The following is a 22,770-nucleotide window of genomic DNA, read 5'->3' as shown; positions in this document are numbered from 1 at the left end:
ATTTCACACCACCATACTCCTTGTCACAGAGGAGAATGACACTAGCTGGGTCAGCCCCCCAAAGAGTTTCACTGGAGCTAAACAAAATAAAACAGTGGGCCTCAAAACCAGTACCCAAGGGCACTGACACCAACGCAATAACCCGCTCTGAGCAGCTCTGCACTTCATCATCAATGTCGGTGTAGACTGTGGAAGTGGCAGTATCAACACTATCCTCCTACTTCCAAGTGTCTGTGAGTGATGCCAGAGAAATCAGCTTGAAATAAAGGTCAGCTGTAAGTGATCAAAGAGTCTGTGGGCTTGAGTTTCAGATCCCCTGCCTTACACCACTGAATACTGTGTTTTCACTTTATTCCAAATGGGACCAGACTTAAAGGCTGACAATATGGTATGACTTCACTTGAACTCCAGAAAGGTTTGGTGAGAAATGGTACGTAACTGTGAGCGATGTTTGTATTATTTTAAATATGGCTCCACTGGTTATCATTCACTCCTGGCTCTGGTTAATAAACCTTCTCAAAATGAGGTCAGGACAGTCTCCCACTAAAGAGACTTTCAAAGACAGATTTTCATTAGACAAACAACAGCAAAGCTCTTGTGAACTCAGCAGAGCACTACTGAGTGAAGAGCTGTCCCTGAAAATGTTCTAAAAATATAGTTTCATGTGAAGTAAAAGTCAGTGTAAATGAACAGGCTTTGATGGGACCTATGTATTAAAATACAAAAATACATCTATATATGTATAATTAAGAATGAATTAACAAATGGTTTGAATTTATACTATGAGTTTTCATCAGAAGAGCCAATATTTAGAGATGTACTTGAAAAATTTTATCTTCAAAGCATTCATAAACAATCCCCTTGGCATCCCTGTGAAGCAGATGAGTGTTATCCACGCTACTTGGTTAAATAAGCACAACAGGGCAATTATTGTTACTTGACATTTTTGCATTTGCTTTTATGTGGAGAATATACCAAACAAGTTTGTTTATTTTAAATAAACAGGTTTATTTTTGACATTTCAAAGTGATTATCTGTCACTTAGATATCTGCTTACAAGGACAGAAGACCGACTTCACATATGCTGAGTTAGACCAGGAGTGGCTCTACTCACACAAAACTGTAATGTCATCAGGCATTAAAACTGTGGCACAACCTTACAGTGTTAAGAACATCCTTATCATATGTGTGTGTTTGCATTGCTCACTATTGCTGTAATGTTAAATTTAAAGTGTCTTTGTTTATAAACACTTTAATATTAATTTTAATGGTTTGGGGGGAGGGGTTCCTCTTTTTTTTTTTTTTTTTGGAACAACACACAACCCCCTTTTCAAACTTTCAACTTACCTGCCCACTGTTAGCCAAGTCATCCACAGACAGAGAAGGGTCCAGCCTCAGGGATAACCCAAAGTCACAGAGACAGCAGGTTAAATCATTTTTCACCAGGATGTTGGAACTTTTTAGATCTCTGTGCACAATAGGTGTTTTGGGGCGACCACAGGGTGTGTGATCACTATGCAGGTGGGCAATCCCTCGGGCCAAGGACCCACCCAGTTTCCAGAGGTCCTCCCAGCTGATAATGTGCCGTGTGAGATACTCCTGTAAGTTTCCTCTAGCATGAAATGCGGTGATCAACCAATACTGTTTGCCAAGATCTGTCTTACGCTCCTCTGCTGTCAAGAATTGGAGGATGTTCTCATGCTTGAGGTTTACATCTGAAAAAATATCTTTCTCAGTTTTCCAGGAGGCATATTCTTCATAGGGGAAAATCTTGACTGCCACAGTTTCATACTGCTCTGATGTGTTTTGCTTCAATTTGGCTTTATACACTTCAGCAAACCTTCCTTTGCCAACAACAATGTCCAACTCAATAGGCAGCAATTCCGTGTTGTGGTTGATGTTGTTGGCACAGGTAGAACTGATGTCTGAGCGGTCATCATCTAACATAATGGCACAAACATCACTGCAGTCCTTATGTTTCCTGGGCTTAACATTCTTCTCCCATGCCTTGTTGAGTTTCCTCTTTTTATGAGTTCGGTAGGCATAAAAGATAACGATCACAGCAACAGAAATCACCAGTAATGGGACAAGACTTATGATTGTAACTTTGGAAATTTCATCTTTATCCTCTGGTTTATGAGGGTCATCTGTAAAAAAGAACAGAAGAAAGGCATACATTAAATAATATCATAGCTTTATGTGTACAGGAGGCTGTTAATAATGATAATTTTTATCCAGAGTGCAATACATGATCTCCTCCACTAACAATAAATAATAAAAATTGTCACTGCTTTCTTACTTTAAAATGTTGTTTTGGACACAGGCCTCCACTTAGCAGGACTTCCCTGTTTGATTATTTTATAAAAAAGCCAGAACTGAATGAGGAAGAACCTAATGTAATTTAATAGCTTTTTAAAAATTATTATTATTATGGATGAAATCTTCATTTTCCTCAATATAATAGCCAAAGACTCCGGTATATACTCTGTCAACATATTCTTAACATCTGACCCTTTATCCACTAATTACTAAAACACATTAATTTTTCTAAGATAAATAAATAGACAATGCAGCATGTGAATTCCTACTTGCTTGGTTATCATTCCAGATCCAATATATTTCAATGGGATCCATGTAAAGCCATCTTCAGGAAGCCTGTCCACACACAACTACTACATGTTAATATGCAGGCGCAACATGTATGCCTGCATATACATCTGAAAACCAAACCTCATTCTCATGATTTGATGTGTGTGAGAGTTGCTAGAACAAATTCAGGCACCTGCGTGTACACAGGTATTTGAATCCTGCAGGCACAATCAGGCATGTACGACACATGGGAATTGTCCTCCCCGCCATGCACTTTTTGCATGGATTCTTGTATCTGAAAACTTCCTCTGTGTGTCACTTTCTGGCTGTACACTGGCTGTCCTGTTGTAAAGCAGTAGATGGTTTACTCCAAACTCTGTAGCTGGTGCAGTCCACACACTAACACATTCTTTGGTGGAACACGTAGAGATACAGAGGGACATATTCTGAAATAGGGAGATAAAATGGAAATAGTACTGATCATTATTCTAGAGGTGAGAGCTGTCCCGTCACCTCTAGAAGTGACCTCCTAGTTCAGTATTTGTTAGGAAAGATAAACAGTCTAAAAGGGAAGAGTTTTATTCTGAAAATAGATTAAAAAAGGAGGGTTGGAGTTTATTTGAACCTGATTTGATCGGACACATGGAAATGTACTCTCCCAGTCTATTTCTTCCTTTGAGTCAGGGAAAATGTACTACATTATGTTTCCATGAAGGAGGGTATTGATTGGAAGAAGCCCTGGGAGTCTAACCTCAATGGACTAAAACAACAGAAGGTGCAACCAGAGTTAAGCAAGTAGCTTGTGCTGGCAGCATGACACTGGTGGATGTTTACAGCAATATCACTGACTCAGGTTCTGTGTATCAGACCAAATAAGTCAATAAGAAAAGTTTAATAAGCTCTGAAGGAAAGTTGCCACCAACTACATTAGCCACAAGCTTCTGTTTCCCCTGCTTTGTGCCTCTCAAACTGAAGATGAGCAATGCTAAAAGGGGTGAGGGAAGAGTTTACAGTTAGAACAAGCAGTACCTCTGACCCTCCAATTCCACTGGTAATCACTTTTTCATTGAAAACACAGTTAACTAGCAAGCAGCAGGAACCATCAGCTATTCAAAGACAGGTGATGTGATATCTAAAGAGTATATTCTTTATTTGGAGGAAGACCTGAATCCTGAACCAGGATGTGCCTCCTCTGTTTGAAAGGTTCATAAACCAGATGCAGAGCAAGTAATGCAATCCTAGCCACTCTCAAAGGGTTTCAAGGAAAAGGAAGTGTCTTTCTAGCACTGATATTCCTGGCTAGCACAGGTCAGTGTGTTCGCTAGAGCACCTACAAAGAATGTATTTCCTTCATTTATGCAGAAGGCCATTTTAAGACAATCTTTTCTTCCACGTTTGCAAACCACAAATCCTTATTCTCAAGAGATTTCCCTTGGCAACAAAATGTTAGTAAATTTTAAACAAAAAAACCCCAAAACTTAAAAGTTCATCACAGATTCCAGGGACTCCTGCTTCTCAACATGTGGAAGAGTGGAAAAAAACCCCACCCCTTTTTTTTAATGGCCCTTACTGAAGGAATATATTTAGAAAGCCCAATGTCACTGTCAGTAAACAGATTTGCATTGCCTATTCCCATGTGCATTCTTTGCACTCAGAAAACCTTCTTTATAAAGAACTTGGGAAACACCATGGTGCAGGAAGTCTGACAACACTGTGGGATGGCCATTTTGGACTTCTGGCTGCAAGCAGGCTGCAGCTTCATGAACGTAACTATGATCTGTAACAAGTAGTTTTGATGAACATTTGGGGTTCTCTTTTGTGTTAGTTTCGGTTTTGTTTTTTTTTCTTGACCACAGAAAAGCATGCTTTAAGTTTGGACACTGCTCTCAGAACTGAGTAATATGTCATCTCTATCATATGGTATACTTTTTAACAGAGATGAACGTGCCTCTTTCAGGCCCTTTAAGCCCTTTTTCTTTGCCACAGAGCTGCAATATGTAGCCTAGATATTTGAAAAACAAATGTCTTCCTAAATGAGGGGAAAAAAAGCCAAAAGGTGTTAGTTCTCTTAGAAATTTCTCCCCATGAGTCCAAGCAGTTTGAGGAATTGGGTGCATGTTAAGCTTTAACTGAGAACCTCACCAAAAGCCACCGCTCCTTGACTGTTATGGCTACCTGTGTAAAGGTTTCCAATCACTCCTGTAACGCCCTAAAGCAGGCTGTATTAATTTGGCCTACAGCTGAGAAGTCTCCACACAGCCCCTTTGGCTCTTCCTCTTTCTGCACAACAGAAAGCTTTGCTTCTGGCGCAGGGGGATTTCTGGGTGGAAGGGAGAAACTGTCGATGTTGCAAATACCACTTGAAAAAGAATGAAAGAAAAAAATTAATCAAAGCAGAAGCTGAGCAGTTCGGCCACTTCCCCTGAGCACTGCATTGTCCCGCACCCCTGCTGCAAAGTGACACATCCGCTTTGGCACCGTCCCTTGGAGGAAGTGGGGTGAAAAGCATACAGCCGCACACCCCCACCTAAAGCAGCAGGGATGAAGGGTGTGCTTGTTTTCAGTTCTTAAGACACTAGAGAAGTCCCACTCAAGGCTTGAGATATGCAAGAATGAGTAGCCAACAGGGAGAACTGAGTGTCAGGACTGACAAGGCTGAATCCTGAGTTTAGAAGGGGACAGAGCTGACTGTCAGCAGAATAAATGGGGACAGCAGCAGCAAAGAGCCGGTGGCAGTGAGGGCTGGCCTGAGCAAGGCACTTCCGGAACTGCCTTTGATTCTGACTGCTAATATGAGCAGAACAAAATCAGCCCTTCCAGTACAAGCTAAGGTTGGCGTATTTCTCTGTTGAATCTGTGTATAAAGTCAGAGCAAGATCAAAACTCAGAGCGTATCTGTATGTTTGCATAGTGGCTAGCCAACATTTTTCTGGCTTAACTACAAGAATCTAAGAATAAATATGTTCATTTGCTTATAAATGAATACCTATTACTCAAACCCCATAATTTCAAAAATGGGAGTGCTGCTTCGTCTCTCTGAGCCCCGGAATGAGCAAAACCTGGCTGCAAAGGAAGGCAAGGAAATAGTTAAATTCTTTCAGGTTTTGGAAACGTGTTCGTAAATAACTTTCCCCACCCAGAACTATTTTTTAGGTGGCTCAGTCTTTTCTTAAGCTTCAAAAGAGCCTATTAATATAGCATAACAATAGAGAAGTTGAGCTAAAACAAAGCTTCCTGTATGTGGTTTAAACTAAGCACAAGCCATCTACACAGTCCTTAACACTACCTAAGCCTTTAGGGAATAGGGCTCAGGTGCCAAGGAAAATGGAAACACTGTACAGTCCCTGTTCAGTCAGGAAGCTTCAAAGCACAACAGCCTGCAAATTCCTGAGGTCGGATTGGGTGCCTTTGAACTTCGGTGTCACTGAACCTTGGAAACAAGAAATAAAACAATGGGAATAAATTTAAGGACCTGCATTTTAATGCACAGGGTGGTAGAATTGCACAGCCAATACTGACAGAAATACTTCAGTGCTGTTTGCTGCTTGTGCAAGTTCTAAAGTTGCTGCCCATTCAACTGCTAGTCAAAGCCACACAGCAAGGCAAGAATATATTTGATACTGTCAGAACTCAGGTTAAACATGTCAATGCTGGTGTATTGCAAGCTTGTCTGGTGTCTTAAAAACCTCCAGAAATGCACAGTCACAAAATACGGGCCTGGACCTAGAACTGTGATCTAGTTATTTTGCAAGCTCCTGAGACACAAAGCAGCCCTTTGAGCTGACTGGAGGACAACACTGTTCTGCAGCAATTCTGAGGTTTCAAAGTTTGGTTTCAATTCCATGCTGGAATGAAAACTAACGCTTTCTGAATGCTTTTTCATAAACAGAATTCTGTTCAAATCTTGCAATTTGGCAAGAGATGTGAGTGCTGAAACCCCACTAGTGAGGGGACTAGTCAGGGGTATGGGAGTCCCAAGCTCAAGTCCTGCTCTGTTTGATTCATGGAAAAGCTTTTCATCTCTGATTGTTCTGAATCAGGCAAAATGTGAGTTTGAACCTTATGTGTGGACTGATTTCTGAGAAAGAAACTCGGCAATAAAATATGGAAAAGTCTCCCCCTCTCTTTAGTGCTACTTTCTGGATGAAAACTAATTCCATAAAATGCTTCATTTTCAGTGAAATGAAGTTTCACTCTGAGCAGCTGTTCAGGGTAATTTAGTTTATCGCTATTGAAGAATCCTCAAGTGACAATGAAATTCTGTAGTTCAGTGGAGTATCTCATGTACCTTCCTGATTTTGGTCCTTCTAGAACTAAATGGCTTGGAAATCTTCAACAAAACATTTTTAGATACGAAATGTTGATTTTCAGAACAGAAACTCTGCTTTAGACATTCCTGTACTTTTCCATGGAACCCCTATCTTGAGGATAAAAGTACTGTGAAAGTTGATCCACCTTTTGTGTTTTAAAACTTCTGCTGATTTTACTGGCACTGTGTTTGGGCTTTGTGAATGACGAGGGGAGAGCTTTTTACTGTTGGGGGTTGTGCTTTATCCTTAGGAAAGTGGTTGATCCTGGCACAACTTGTTACTTGGAAAAAGAGACCAACACCCACCTTGCTACAACCTCCTTTCAGGCAGTTATAGAGAGCCATAAGGTCTCCCCTGAGACTTCTCTTCTCCAGACTAAACCCCCCCAGGTCCCTCAGCTGTTCCTCATCACACTTGTGCTCCATCGCCCTTCTCTGGCCCTGCTCCAGCACCTAAATGTCTCTCTCGTAGTAAGGGGACCAAAACTGAACACAGGATTTGAGGTGCAGCCTCAGCAGTGCCCAGTACAGGGGGACAGTCACTGCCCTGGCCCTGCTTCCACACTGGTGCTGATAGAGGCCAGGATGTCTTTTGCCTTCTTGGCTGCCTGGGCACAAGCTGGCTCATGTTCAGCTCCATCGATCAGCACTCCCAGGTCCTTTTCCACTGAGCAGCTTTCCAGCCCTCCTTTCCCACGGACCGTTTTCCCAGCCACTCTTCCGCAAGCCTGGAGCATTGCATGGAGTTGTTGTGGTCCAAGTGCAGGACCTGGCACTTAGAATCATTGAACCTCATACCATTGGCCTTGGCCCATTGATTGAGCCTGTCAAGAACCTTCTGCAGAACCTTCCTACCCTCCAGCAGATCAACACTCCCATCCAACTTGGTGCCATCTGCAAACTTACTGATGATGCACTCAATTCCCTTGTCCAGATAGTTGATAAAGGTATTAGACAGAATTGGCCCCAGTACTGAGCCCTTTTGGCTGGCTGACAACTGGATTTAACTCCATTCACCAGCACTCTTTGGGATGGCCATCCAGCCCGATTTTTACCCAGCAAAGAGTACACCTGTCCAAGCCATGAGCAGCCATATTCTCCAGGAGAATGTTGTAAGAAATGACATCAAAGGCTTTACTAAAGTCTAGCTAGACAAAATCTACACCCTTTCCCTCAAAGACAGTGGAAGTGACAAGGTAAAGCCATCCCTAGAGCCTGTTTCTAAAGCTGTCTTTCTAAAGCACTGTCATCTGCATGGCTCAGAATTTGGGCCTGTAAGGATGTTTGCTCAGATGTGTGGGAATTCATCCATCTGACCTTTTGGTTATTTGTTGCTCAGCAGTCAACATATGGCTGGCGAAACAGCACTTAATGCTGACGACTGCCTGGTGCCACCACCTACCTCTTTTCCTGAGAAGGAGTAAGGCAAAAGTATGAGTAGGTTTTGGAGAGCTATGGCCCATGCACTGCTGCTCTCCCCTGGGGGCCTGCAGCTTTGCCCTTGGCACATGACTACCCATGATTGGGTGATCAGGACTCAAGACATCTGTGTAATACGCAGGGGAAATCCCCTAGTTACGTGACCCACTTACATGTGTTACATGTTGGAAGAGTCATACACATGCATCTGTCACCTGATGGGAATGAAGTCACAGGGGTGGGAGGCAGGCAATTTGATTGCTCTGGGTGGCTTGCTTCAGTAAAAAGGCTGGGCAGCAATGATGTAATGGACATTTTAGCTATTGTAAGCAGAATTTCATTTTTCAACTGATTGCCAAGTATGCTATTCAGCACCCAGGAGGTTTTAGGGAACTCTTAAGCTCTAAGGCAGAACAAATAGTTTGTTGCTGTTTTATTCCCTCACTGCTGGCTAGAAAGTGTAATTCCTTGATTTGCTGGCACAGCACTCATTTGTTTAAAATCTCCCAGTTGGATGCATTCCCTTCTTATGTCTTCCATTCTAACAAGTCACTTCACTGCGTGTGCACGGCAACTCTCACACATGTTGACTTTTTCAGCTGAGCTTTCCTGCCCAGCAATACGAAAGCAGACATATTCTAACTTTACACGATGTGACTGTGTTTCTGTGATACATGCCTCAGATGTCCAACTCAGTGTCTGCTGCTGTTTGCTGGTGGTTTTCTGGAACAAATCAATCTCTCCAGTTTCAGTATGTTCCAACAGATGCCACATGTTAACCACTATTTTTATTCTCAGCCTCAGTTTCACCCCTCCAACCTTTCCCAAAATACTATGTTGCCAGTGTTAGTTACAGTTTGTTTCTGTCTGTAATTATTAAAGTCTCTTCCATGACAACCTGATAAAAGGTTGGCCACATTCCCACACTTATTAAGCTCTCAAATGATGCAAATTGTAACAAATATGCCAACCAGACTGTAAGAGCGCTGCCCAATTTGTTTTTACACAGATCTGTAACTGAGCTTTGCATGGTTATTTTCCTAGGAAGCAAACTACATAAATAATACAGAGCAAAACAAAATTCTGGCTTCTTTTGCCTCTTTCCATTCAATTTCCTTTCTATCCCACTAAGTGAATCAGACATTCAGTATTAGACAGCCTCTCCTTTGGTTACATACAGCTGCAGGCATTGGGTGGGACTCTGTGGCTGCAAATACCTAAGAGGAAACATAGAGAACAATGCCAACATACAAGTGGTGAGAGGCTCTGTGCAATGTTATGCAATGCTACTGACCTCTTTTATGGGGCAGCTGGAAGACAGTTACCTTCTGAACATGTTAGTTGGATAACAGAAAAACAGATTAATGAAAGCCTTTGTTAAAATCCGCTTGGAAGCAGTCCAGCTGTAATCATCTCCCTTCTGCTGTTCCTTGAGCACTGGATAACTCATCACATGAGTATTTAATGGCCTGGTGGCTGTTTGTGCACAGATCTTTAGTCTGCTTTTAAGTCTGAGATCTTCCTATGTAGTCAAGTAAAATCACTAACGCTTTCACTCTAGTAAGGAGAGGAAGAGGAGAGAAAGAAAGGAAAAGACAGGGGCAATATGTTAGAGACAAGTGAGAGATATCAAGTTAAGGAAACTCTAAAACATTATCCAGATCTCCTGCAATCTGGGCACTGGACAAGGCACCACACAGGCATGCTTGTGGTGGTTCAGGCAGTGAACAATACCAGGTCTCCCAGGTAACAACTGTACACAGCGAGCAAATCCATAGGCCGTAATTCATTCAGGCAAATGACTCAGCCACAATTGGTTAATCAAATACTTACGTCTCTTACACTCTCAATTAGCAAACTCAGTAAAACTGTAATCAATGTGAAGATTGTTAGCGGCACAACACCCTCCCCACTCTGACATGCTTCCCCAATTAGCTTCATTATTCTCATAAATTTCCTTGACTTGTCAGTGATCTCTGTCACTGAAGTTTTGATATTTCAAGACAACTGCTTGGATGACCCAGATAGTCCTTAAAAACTTGTATACATTGCTGCTGCTAAAGGTTTCACTCATATTATGGCTGGGTGTGTTGGGAATATTCAAAATAATGACCTAGTCTTGCAGAACATAAGGAATAATCACAGTCTACCTAAAAACCCCACAGTTGTTCAGGTAGACTGTGTTGTTGAAACCTTGGTTGCAAGCTGCAGGGCAGGATAGGTGGGGATGTAGGTTATCAGAATGAAACAACTCTAAAGCAAACTGAGCTGTGTTGCAGGTCTGCAAATCATATTTCCAAGTTTTGAGCTCTCTGCATGTTTTCTTGGATTTGAACTTGATGCCCAGGATAACAACTGTGTGTATAGTGACAACAGTACTTAAAGGGCTTGTTTTCTTGTCTGCAGTCTCCAGCACTGGGGTCGCTCTTTTGCACACTGCTGAATGAACATGTCTCAATGAGCCTGCACAACCGGAAGAGGTTGCACTGCATAGAAGGTAGGTCACAAACTAAGTAACATGGGGCTATCCCATTTCATAAGCTACATTGAGTGCCTGGTCATCTCTGCTCACAAAGAATGGGTCAGACATGAGGCTGGAAAGAGCACAGTCTTACTTGGTCCCTTTGGATAAACAAGCTTTAATCTCAGCCAAATAGCTCAGGATCAAGAAGAACTTTGTTAGGCATTTGTCATGCTCATACTGGCTGATGAATAGAGGCTAGGAGATGGTGTGGTGAAGAGAAGGCTGAGTAACGAAGCTGCCCAAACACCAAGGAGGCCTGGAACTGTGCAAACAGCTACAGACAGACCTGGTTCATCACAACAGATCAAAACATAGGAAGACAAAGCAAGATGCAGAAGATCCACCAGACATAACTATACACTAGGGAGGAAAAAACCCTGCTAGTCCAGTCCTGAACTCATCTTTTCCATGACAGCAAGAGCAGTCCCCTGTCCACCACCCAGCCAGCTTCTAGCCAGCCAGGGCCTTCCCCCCCTGATTTTGGCTAATCTTTTCCAGTGGTTTTGCTCCTTGGCTTTGCCTCCTGGTAGCACTGACATTAGACATTTGAATAAATAAGAATTAAAACACATTGGCATTCAGTTTTGCTGTGAGAAGCATTTTTCCACCACAGCGGTGTAAACTGCTTGCCAGTCACCCACAATTTTGTTTGGCAAGAAAGAGAGGCATTAAAAAATAAACAAAGTGTAGTCAGATTTGCAGTGGCTACCTGTCTCCTGTATATTATTACTCCAAGAACTACAGAACATTGGAGTTATTCTGCACACAGCATTTTCCACCAGCTGCCTGTGGCCTGAACTGACAAGGATGTGAATCAGAGTCAGCCTCCTGGCACAGCAGAACTACAGGCATGTTTAGGCACATGTCTGACTGTGCCTTGCTTATTTTTCAGATAGGCAATTTGAAGGGAAGTCCATGCAAGAAGCAGGCATTTGATTTGGATGTAATTACTTCAAACATTTCCAAAGCTACTCTTGCGTGAGTCACAACACCTTCCACTACCAAAACCTTTAGATGTTTGTGTCTAAAAATGAAGTCAGGAGATTGACCCTTCATAGTCAAGACAGATGCACTCCAGCAGTGCTGTAAAACAATTCTATAAACAATAACAGCCCAGCTCTGAATAACTGGAACGTAGTGACTAACCTCTGCTGGAAATTAAAACTTATTGCCTTACCCAGTTTTTCTTCTTATCTCAGAAAGACCAGGAACAAACTAAATCTGGTCTGTCTTAAGTGTGCACCCAAGCGGGTAAGAGCTAGAACACTGATCATTTATAGCTATAGCTTGAAAGGAAAGGCTGTGATTAACAGGTGAAAAATTACAATCCTTTTTATCATCTCAGTTTCTGCTTAATAAAAGTACAATCACTGTTTGATTTGGCTTTCTTAGACTAGCTTTTGTGCACTCTCTAAAACCATTGGCTGTGCAAAATCACTGCAAAAATTCTTGCTTTGGTGTACAAGGAATGTAGAGAGAAAAAAAAAGCAAGATCAATGTATAGAATAGATCTGGTTGACAGTCATTCCAAAGGCAAAATTATTACAGGCTATTATCTAGTTGTCTGGAGGAGCCGTGGACCAGCTGGCTGTGATGTTCTGCGCAAACTTAAACACAGACAGGAAACCGCATGTCTGATACTGTAAAAATCATTTGTCTTCCTGCCATGGCTAACCAGGCAAGCAACCCAAAGGGGCTGTTTTCATTTAAAAGAAACACTAATGCACAACAATAAAAAAGGAATGACAAAGCCTCAATTCTCCCCCTCCTGACTGGAGTTAATGCTTGTGTTTGTGAATGAACTGGAAATGTTACAAACTGAAATTTTAGATAGTTTCTTATCTGTAGTTATTCACTTACTACATGTGAAGGTAACACAGTTATCATGAGTCACCTCCAGTGCTTAAAGCATGGAGGAGGAAAAATTCCATGCCAAGGAGTGAAAGGAATTAGAGTAAAATCACTGGGTTTTAATTTACACTACAGCTCCTTTTAGGCTGATCTGGAAAAGCGAGGAGGGCTGCAGATTTGATGGGAATGAAGGCAGTTGGTGTTGAATTTATAAAATGGTTTTCATAAGCATACACAGAGAAGACACACATTTGTCAGAATGATTGTATTCATCTACATAGCTCCAGGAGAAACAGCTATAATGTGACTAATTTATAACAAATTAGCCAAAATCCACAAGGGTGCGGTTCACTTTGTATAAAAACTCTAGACAGCTCACAGAGCAAGAACTTTCCTCTGGGAACACGTTGTCTCCAATAAAATCAAGGCAATCTGTTAGAATTAGGTCCTATGTCTACCACCTATGCTCACATTAATACCAGTGTTTACTTCAACTCCTTTAAAGCCCACCCAAATAAGGGTTAGTCATATAACCATGGATCAGTAGTTGGGTTTTCTGGTTTCAAATCAAGCTTGGAGTGGGGATGAGGAAGAGGGGAGCAGGTGGCACCAGATATGGATAGCCTGGGCCAAAGGAGGCAAAGACTTTCTAGCTTGCTTTTGACTAATCTGGTGTGGTTTTGCAACTGAAACCAGTTTGCCCTCTTGGAGGGCTGGGAAGAGAGAGCTAGAAAGCACTCACATAGTTGTCTGCCTCATTGCAATCACACACCATGTTTTCCAGGAGTGGAAACAGCGTCCCAACCCTTCATTATCTCAGGTAATGAGGATTTGAGTATAACCTTTTCTGAGGAACTTACATGTGATAAGGATGGGTTTTGTGTGCCATACTCATTTAGAGGTGTGTGCACGCAAAATTCTCCATTTGCCTCCAAGAGACCTGACTTAGTCTCAGTAAAAGAACCACTGTGGGATCCAGCAGGTAGGAGAGAATAGTGAGGTGTACGTGTGCAGCATGTAGTCCACCAGCACTGTACACACCTGCACTGCCTTTACAGTGTTTGCAGTGGTCCATACAGGCATTCATGAAGTAGAATGGGGACAGGTTATACGCTGTGATTTGGTCTATACTCAGATTTCACTGGTTTAACTGAACTCATATACACATCCTTATGCTGTAGTAAGCATGAGGTAACATATCCACCAGTGAAGGAACCCTGTAGCTACTTCACACCCACCACAGAACAAGTGCAAATGGTCACTTACAACAGAGAAGCTGAGTTTAAATTCACATCCAATCAAGTTACTCATCAGTATCTGTATATACAGATGTCACACTATGGCAAAACTGCTTTTTAGAAGAGGCAAGACCTTAAATATGGCATTTGCCTCTTGATTATGTTTTATAATGTAATTAGCATATGTTGTATTTTGGTGTGTCAACAGAACAGCTCTAAACATCTTGCTTTCATCTTCTTTTCATCAGCTTTTAAGTGCAGTGTCTCAAGTTGAATATCAGACCTACTTCAAAAGGAGGAGGACAGACTGGCAGGAAGAAATATCCTCTGAACACAGAGAAAGAAAGGTTGAGGTTTGGCAAGACTCAGAAAAGACCAAAATAGTTCCTGCAGCTGGAAGTTTTCCTCCACAAAATGCAATTCCAAACTCCATTGCTACGACACAGTTAATATTACTTGCAAGGTACAGCTTAGGAATGCAGCTTAAATTATTAAACATACCTGATGGAAAGATGAGCATATCATTGCATTCTTCACCTGTACAGGAACACATGAACATCAATCCCCCATCTTCCTTCTTTTCCCTCATCAAACACTGCTCTGAGCTGGAGTCATCCAATATATGACCATACAGTGTTTTCTGGGGATCATGGCATATTGTTTCTAATGTCACATTTTCATCATTCTGTCTCCTAAAAAATGAAAAGGAGAAAACTGAAAACAAGGAAGAAATATTTTACAAAGGGAGCAGACAGCACTGTGTCTGCCCCAAATTTGCCTTGTTTGAGAACTCAAATGGGATTTAAAGAGTATCATTCTGGCATGAAAAATCCAGAATATATCTTAAATTGCACTACAGGCACTTCATATGGCAATAATAGACACTGACCACTTACTAAAGGAGCACAGGACAAATACGGAACAGCACGCTGGACTGATCCTGTATGTCAAGTTTGTCTACTTCCAATTATGCTGAACATCTCTTTAAGTCAATGAACACAACTAATCCCTTAATAAATGAATTATGTCTTTCTGTAAGTGGTTCTAATTCTGTTCTTAAATCTGCAGCAATGTTGCAAATACTCAGTTCTGTTTTGTCCACCTATGAACTTATTATGAGTGTTTCTGGCTTTCTTTGGTAGGATTGGCTTACCATTTATAGAAGAGCAAGACCTCAGGTTTTAGACTGGAATGCAAGGTTAGAGTCAATGAATCCTAAAAAAGTGTTACAACTCAATTTCGTATACTTTTGATTTCTTTGAACTTAGACATAAAAAAGCACCACTCCTATAACAGAGTCAACACAGACACTGTTCTTTTTTTTACCATTAAGAGAAAGTATTTCTACCTATACATGTTAAATAAGCTTACTGTGATAGATCTACATAATCTAGTTCACTTTTAAACCTGAGAGAGAATTGTCTTTCTTCAGCAAATGCTACCATAATCCTCTCCAAGTATCAAATCTGTTTCTACTCTCAGTGCTGTGGGTAGATGCAGCTTAATGGTTTGAGCAAAGCCATGCCTCTTTTCCAATAACAGCATAAGCTGGAACAGAAATGCTTTTGAAGAAAAAGAACATTTCATATCAAAATTGTTGTTACCTTCAAACAACTCTCAGTATGCTGAGCACAGATATGAGTTGGAAGTGAGAGAGCAAAGCCCTGTGAGGTAGCATGGACATTATGAATATCAGAGCAATCGAGGAAAGTACTAAGTAACGATGAATGAGGTTATGCTCCCTTTCTGCACCTGTATGAAGAAATAACTTACCATATAGCGACACAGACTTCACTATTCTTCTCACAGATAGAAGTGATGTTGCAGTTGCTTTTGCACTGATGTTGGTTTGAGCAGGTTGTTACCTTAATGTCACAAAATTTGCATAGGTTTGGCATTTGCAATCCATTTTCCTTAGTTCTGTCTACAGGTGACATAATTTCAGCTTAAGGGAAAAAAAGAGAAGGAAACTCAGTAACAGTAGTTTATCAGCTTGTTTTATTGCTCATTATGAACATAGCATTTTCAGCAGCAGCAAACATTTCCTCCCACCTTAAATTAGAAAATCTTTGATCTTTCACTACCAATTTTCTTTACAATAAGACAAGTGCCACAGTGTCAAGACCAGTTTAATCACAGTGAATTTGAAACGTTAAATCAACTTCCATTGGCTTCAGAGGGAGCAAATGTTGCTTTGCACTTTGCAGAATCAAGCTTACTGTGACTCCAGTTTGCTCTGAAATAACTACTCTGCAGCCACCCATTTGCATTATTCACAGGCAGCATATCTGTCCCCTACGAACAATATGATTGCATCATGGTCTGTGTGCCAGAGTAACTGTGGATACCAGAGTGGGAATGCACATAAGATGGGTGGTATTTTGACGTGGATCATGATGAATTGTGCAAGTTTGTGTTAATTAACCTGAGGCATTAAATACATGTTGTCTCTGTGTGATTACTGTTCACACGGAAAAACACAGAGCTGGAAGTTACTTTCAACTTAAGGTAGATGGTCTGCCAGAGGTTGCGGGTGAAAGTCAAGCGGGAAATGCAAGAGGGGATCTGTGAAACTCATGTAAACTGTTACCGGAGTGTTCCTGACGTAACTCAAGGGGGCTTGAACTCAAACTAACTTGCAGACTGCCTTGTAGAAGTATATTTTGACCCAACAGCTTCATTTCTTTCCCAGGCATTGAAGAATTACTTGCTTACTGGTTCTGAGTCTTAGTACTCATCTGCTTCAGTGTGGGGCAAGGAAGAGATATTTTTTGCCCCAGTGTATGAATTTCAGGAAACATATTTTTAGTTCAAAAACTACTTTGAAAAGCCAGCATGACTACAAGGAATAGAAAATGCCAACGTAAACTTTTTTCTAATACTAAAATGAATATGCAACTATCTGAAGTGGAGCAGACTATCTACAACAGTTTCAGTCTGACTCACTTTGTAATATACTTGGAAAAGTAGGTTGAACCACTTTAATGAGATACTGGGCTTCACATAGCACAGCCCTTCTCTTTTAGCCACCTGCATGTTAAAAATATGTTCACATTGCTCTCTGTGGGAAAATGTTGCAAGTCAATCAATAAAAGGCAGCCAGGGATTTGTAATTTCCCCCTCTTCCCTGCATTAGCTGAGAAATAATTTTTTTCCTTCTAGAACTTCACTATTTACTACTATTAGAATGTTTTATTACAGAAATTAAATATATATGCTTTTTCTAGAAGGAAATAAAAAAGCCTCTTGCTAATATTTTCAATGGCTTTCTGAGCCATTGTGAGGGACTGAGAGACAAGTTTTCCTTCTTTATCCAAATCACACATCTTTTTCATCACTAGCATGCTCTGATACTGACCCAAGGTCTCTGATCTTACTGCCATTGTAACAAATGGCAAACTCCCAATGAGTTCAATGTTATAGAAGAAGCTCCTAAACAGAGGGGAGGGTTATGATGAGCTCACTGTGAGCACTTGGGTGGAGAATGCTGGCAATATGTTACAGGCTAGGTGAATTTTAAGCCCCAGGTAAACTTTTCTTGTTCTTAATTATTCCCAGAAGCCATGCGGAAGAACAAAGCCTCATTGAAATAGGTGTGGTAGGAACTCAGAAGTAGTGTTCTATAAAATATGTGTTAATATAATCATCATTATGGCAAATTGCTCCTCTTTTCCTTACCACATGCTGAAGAGAAACTAATAGCTGTGATGATTTATTTAGATTCCAGTAATGATCAAAACAACCTGATAATGAAGGACTGTCCCCCTACCCAGTAAGAGGCACTTTGTGGTCCTGAAAGCCTGGATGAACAATACAGACAAATATCAAGGGAGAGATGAAGTGACTCACCCAAGTTCACAGAGGAAACCTGTGGCAGGGTGCCAAGCAGCTCAAAACTGAGCACAGGGGAAAGACATCTGTTGCTTAAACTGCAAAGACTTTAGCTACATCTACACTGCTTTCAGCTCTGAGCTGATATGGCTCCGTGTTTCACCGGGCAGTTGTGTGGCAATGGATGCCTCTGCAACAGGCACAACTTAATCCTCTCTAGCGCCCGCAGCACTGGAGCTAAAAGCCACAGGAAGGTGGGTCCTTAGGCAAACTAGTTCAAGTACATTACATTTGTTGAGAGGCAGGGCTCATTCCTGTGCCATCCCTGGCAATGCCAAGTACTGCCAAGACTCACTCACTGGAACAAATGGATGAAAATATGTTTGGACCTCTTCCAAGAAGGGATCTCCAAATGAAGCAACTTGGAAGCAGCAATCCTTTGCAAGGTCACTTATGTTTCTAAGTTACAGTGGTAGGCCCTAATTCAATTACTAGCAAAAGGCTGGGTAGTTAGGGCCAGCTAATTTCTGAACAGGTTAAATTAATGGCAAAAATCTAATGGGGTTTTAGGACTCCCACAACTGGCCTTTGAATTTTGTCCCCAAAATCCTTGTAATAGGGGTTGACAGTGCAGTGCCTTGCTGTTCATGCTTCTGATAGTTCAAGGTACTGGATGAACTGCCCTGGTGGACAAACGTTCTTTCACACTTCAGCATCTGATTTAAAGTGAGACTGCAGATTACTTTCCCTAATACTGTCACATTGCTCTAGCAGGTGTTGATGTGTTGTTCATTAGTACACTTGGCCTTGCCCATTGTGATAAACTATCTAGTTCCAAACTAAAGACACATTTGATTTTCCCCTATCAGGCTGATGCTGAAATTCCGCTATAGACTGATGCTGAAATAAACCTCTGCAAAGAGCCCAAGATGAAATCTGGAGCTGGATGTGAACCTTAGCATCACTCTTCTGATCTCAGCCCACTACTAAACTGTGAGGACTTTAAAATCCAGGAAAGGCTGGTCTTCTTCCAAGTCACGTGAACTCAGACCTATTTCTAAGAAACAAAATCCTGCCTGGAGAATACAAGTTGGTAGGGTTCTTCCCCAGGTAAGAGTATTCACTCATTCCTTGAGGGGCCCACAAGCAGTTCACTACCAGGAACATTGCTCCTCTTTTTGTAGTCACTTGAATGTCCATCTCTAAAAATGCTTGAATATCCTGCTGCACACTTTGTAGCCCACAAGCCAGCTCCTCAAGGTTTTCTCCTGTTCAGACAACCAGTCACTTGAAACTGTGCACAGAAGCAACCTTTCATTTTGCATGAAAAACAAAAACAAAAGTGGATATAATGGGAAAGTCAATGGAGAAAACATAGATTTGCACATCTAAAGGAAGCCATCCTAAAATGTGAGTTTTGCCTTCTGCTCTCTAATGTTAGTTTTCTTATTTTGACTTCTACAGGAAGCCTAATTCTAGCTTTCCTTGCTTCCTTGTCCACGGAGAAGGCCCTAAATAAAAGACCGTGGTTTCTTGGCTATGAAGCTTTCAACCAACCAGTTCAGCATAGATCAGTCATCGTGGTTGAAATGCACGGAATGTGCAAACCAACACTTGGGCTGGGTATTATGGAAGAGACACCAGAGCAGCCACATGAGAAATACAAACTACAAGGATTCTAGGGAATCCAGGCTTGCAGGACAACACTTTTGCTTTACGGTTCATGTCTCTATGATTTTGCAGGACCTTATAAACCGTACACCTCATCCAAAGTCTACTGACAGTCTAGAAGTTGTTGTCTTGTTTCTGATGTTTTTAGATGTGCAATTTTAATTGAAGCCTCAGGATATAGTTTACATTCCTCTTATTTTTCAGTATCATTACAGAACTCTCAAAAGCCAACAACATTTAAATAAAGCCCAAACCAACATGCTGTCGTTTGGGGAATATCTACACTGGAAAACTTTATGTATGTCTTAGGATGCATTTCAGGAACAGTAGTAAATTTCTCTTACTCCTATCCTGTAAAAAATACTGTTACTGCATTTCTGTTCTCTCATCCAGTGCCTCTGGCACATGCACACATATAAAACAGCATTGCTGAGCAGATAGATCTCATCCCTTAAAAAGAAAATTGCTGAGAGAGATGTTGGGATGGGAACTTAATTACTCAGCTGCTGTGAAATAATTCCACCTGGTGGGAGAGACTTCAATTTAAGACTTCACTACATCATGGAAATCTACAAGAAGGAGGATGCTTTTATCAGAAAGCCTCGAAGAAGATTGTCCTTGTTCTGCCAAAGAGTACAGCTCCACAAAATTGTGTCTCAGTGACTGGAAAGCACAGTAGTAGCTGTGAAGAACATCCACACTGTATTACCTTCTTATCCAACATAAAGACATCAGGTTTAGCCAGGAACAATACTAAACACAGCATTTTTTTCTATTTTGCCTACCACCGCCAGCAAAACTTTGATAGTAATGGGGACATTGCCGGCACCATGAAAGTGGAGAGGTGATGATGCAAAAGCACATTCTTTGCCTTACAAATATTGACGAATTAGTTGCAGAAGGGAAGGAGTCAAGGTAAACGCGTGGTCCAAGCATTACTTGTAACACTGGATATAGCCTAATGGTTATTCTTAGTTATACTGATTATGTTCAGTGCTGTAACACAAGGAAGAAAAGATAGAACCATAATCAATCCCAAAGATTCAAAAATCATGAGTTAAAAAAGATCATAAGACTAGCTGGAGAGATCATGGAAATAAAGGAAGGAAAAAATACCAAACCAACTGATCAAACAAAAAGCCCAACCAAAACCAGCTGCTGGGTTCTCCTCTATTTGCCATTGTCTCCTGGACTCTTAGAGTGCATTGGAGTCATGTTTTGAAACTTTGGCTGTAAGCAGGAGGGTTGGAATTACTGTCTGACTTGCAAAATGGAAAAGACAAAAAGAAAATAAATCCCTGAAATCCAGGAGCTTGATCTTTAAAAGCAAAAAAAGTCAGCTATCATGTGATCATACGACTCTTTATAATCACAGGAGTTGGCAACACTGCTGATCACCTAGCATCTCCCATGATAATGCCTTCAGGGTTAACCCTATGAAGTTCGTATTTTCAATTGTTCGGTCAGAGCTTAATGCTATCATAAGTTGCTGTGATACATACTCCATGCTTACTATGTGAGTATGAACTCACATAGTTCATACTGTCTTGGACGCTGCTTTGGGCTGCAGTCCTTTATCTCAACTATGATTTACCGCAGTAGCATTACCATGGGCACAGGACTTTCGTGACTGTTTCTATAAAGATTAACAACAATGATTTTCAAGAGTGCTGAAACAGCCTCTGTAAAGCCAAATATGAGCTATTCTTTGCATACAACTAAAATATATCAGAGGAGAACAGGTTCCATAAATGTTTAGCTCACCAGATATTTAACTACCCCTGGCAGGACTCCAGAAAACCACATTCCTTGCAGATTCTTTTGCAGAATTTCTCTGACTCAGTCTGTATCATATATGACCACAGATCACTGACGTCTGCCCCTAGCAGCTTACTCCCTTTTTTGTCCTTCATAAGGTGTTTTACCTCTTAGATTTCCTTTTCATCTTCAGTCTTGTGGCCTAGCACAACAGCTGCCTCAGTCAATAGTTAAAGACATCATATATGGCTTTAAGTGCACCAATTGCACTTTTGTTTGCAAAGTGGTTGGGACTTGATCAAACCTCACTGGGGCTCTGCAAAGGATAAAGACCAAAATAACTTCCTTTTTATGAACACATTCTTTCTGAAGTAGTTGGAGGAGATGCATGTCATGGCTTCTCCCTATCATGTAATGGGTTTTGCCAATCATAGGAAAAAAATGAGAGTCACACCTATCAGATGGCAATGGTACAACTGTGAATGTAATGAGACACACAGACAGCCCTGCAACTCACTCTATCACAAAGCTTCCACTAGGAGATGGGGGAAAGAACAATCCTACATGCTTTTGAATGGTTTGTGTGGGCTATGAGTTGCTCTTCAGCCATGACTGAGAAGTCTGCTAGGAAAAAAGAGGGCAGACTAGGTAAAGCCATTCCAATATGCTAAACCTAGCCAGAATTAGTTTGGCTACCCCCAGCTGAAGGAAGGCTGAAGCAGAAGAACTGGGTCACAGTGAGAAGGCCACTGATGAACTGCACTGAAATGTGGGAAACCACTATTCCTCACAACCAGCAGGCAAGGAGCAGGGTAGGTAGATGCAGAGGGAAAAGACAAAAGGAAAAGGAGCAGGAGTTAGAAAACTTTGTTTAACTTGTCTTTACAGTGGAAGTGCCTGGCTTTTAACAGCAAGTGGAACTGGCAAAACTGCTTTAGGGATTGCTGCAGGCACTGACACAGAAACAGAATCAAATCTGGCAGGAGATGTGGGAAGGGACACAACCAGGGAAGATAAGGGAAGGAACAGCATATTAAGCTGAAGATCTCGAAGATAAAAATCATTCTTGCATTTAAAGCATTAAAATAACACTATTTTTACCCATTACTTCCAAAATGAGCTAGCACTGACAGTTTTAATCATGGACTGGGCTCTTCTCTCTGGTACAGGGCATGGCAGTGAACTGCCTTAAACACGCCTAAGAAGGGAGCTTGATGATGTGACTCCTGACTGACATTAGTGCAGGAGTAAACACCAGCTCAGTACTTACAATAGAAGTATGCATACATTCTGAAAAGAGGGAATAAAAACATTATTGTGATGCTTCAAATAATGAGACAGATTTTTACCTGTGGATTTTGAACTTGCTGCTCTCTTCCACATTTTCTGGCCACTGTTTAGCACTCCATGGTAGGTGGAACAAAAGAATACTGTCTCCAGGCAAAAAGCTTGAAAAAAAATCTAAATGATGGCTTCCCATAGGGAAGGGACGTTTCATCTTCTCCTGACTTTAACCCTCAGCCTCCCTAACACAGTTGGTAAAAAATGCACAGCATTGGAGAAGTGTATGAGATATAACA

The 22,770-nt window shown here is 41.3% G+C and overlaps 1 protein-coding gene across 1 annotated transcript; it reads right to left on the bottom strand.

Moving 5' to 3' along the window:
• Nucleotides 1-1,322: 1,322 nt before the first annotated feature.
• Nucleotides 1,323-15,867, bottom strand: LOC104404513 (TGF-beta receptor type-2). Its single transcript, XM_010012959.1, has 3 exons — nucleotides 15,704-15,867; nucleotides 14,432-14,622; nucleotides 1,323-2,147 (listed from the first exon to the last, which is right to left on the bottom strand). Exons 1-3 carry the CDS (start codon nucleotides 15,865-15,867, stop codon nucleotides 1,339-1,341), a joined length of 1,164 nt encoding a protein of 387 aa, XP_010011261.1. The 3' UTR covers nucleotides 1,323-1,338.
• Nucleotides 15,868-22,770: the final 6,903 nt, after the last annotated feature.

The sequence above is a fragment of the Nestor notabilis genome, unplaced genomic scaffold, assembly GCF_000696875.1.
Source record: "Nestor notabilis isolate BGI_N333 unplaced genomic scaffold, ASM69687v1 scaffold13434, whole genome shotgun sequence".
Lineage (NCBI taxonomy): Eukaryota > Metazoa > Chordata > Aves > Psittaciformes > Psittacidae > Nestor > Nestor notabilis.
The sequence above is the reverse complement of the archived record's forward strand: the minus strand, read 5'-3'. Positions and strand labels throughout refer to the sequence as shown.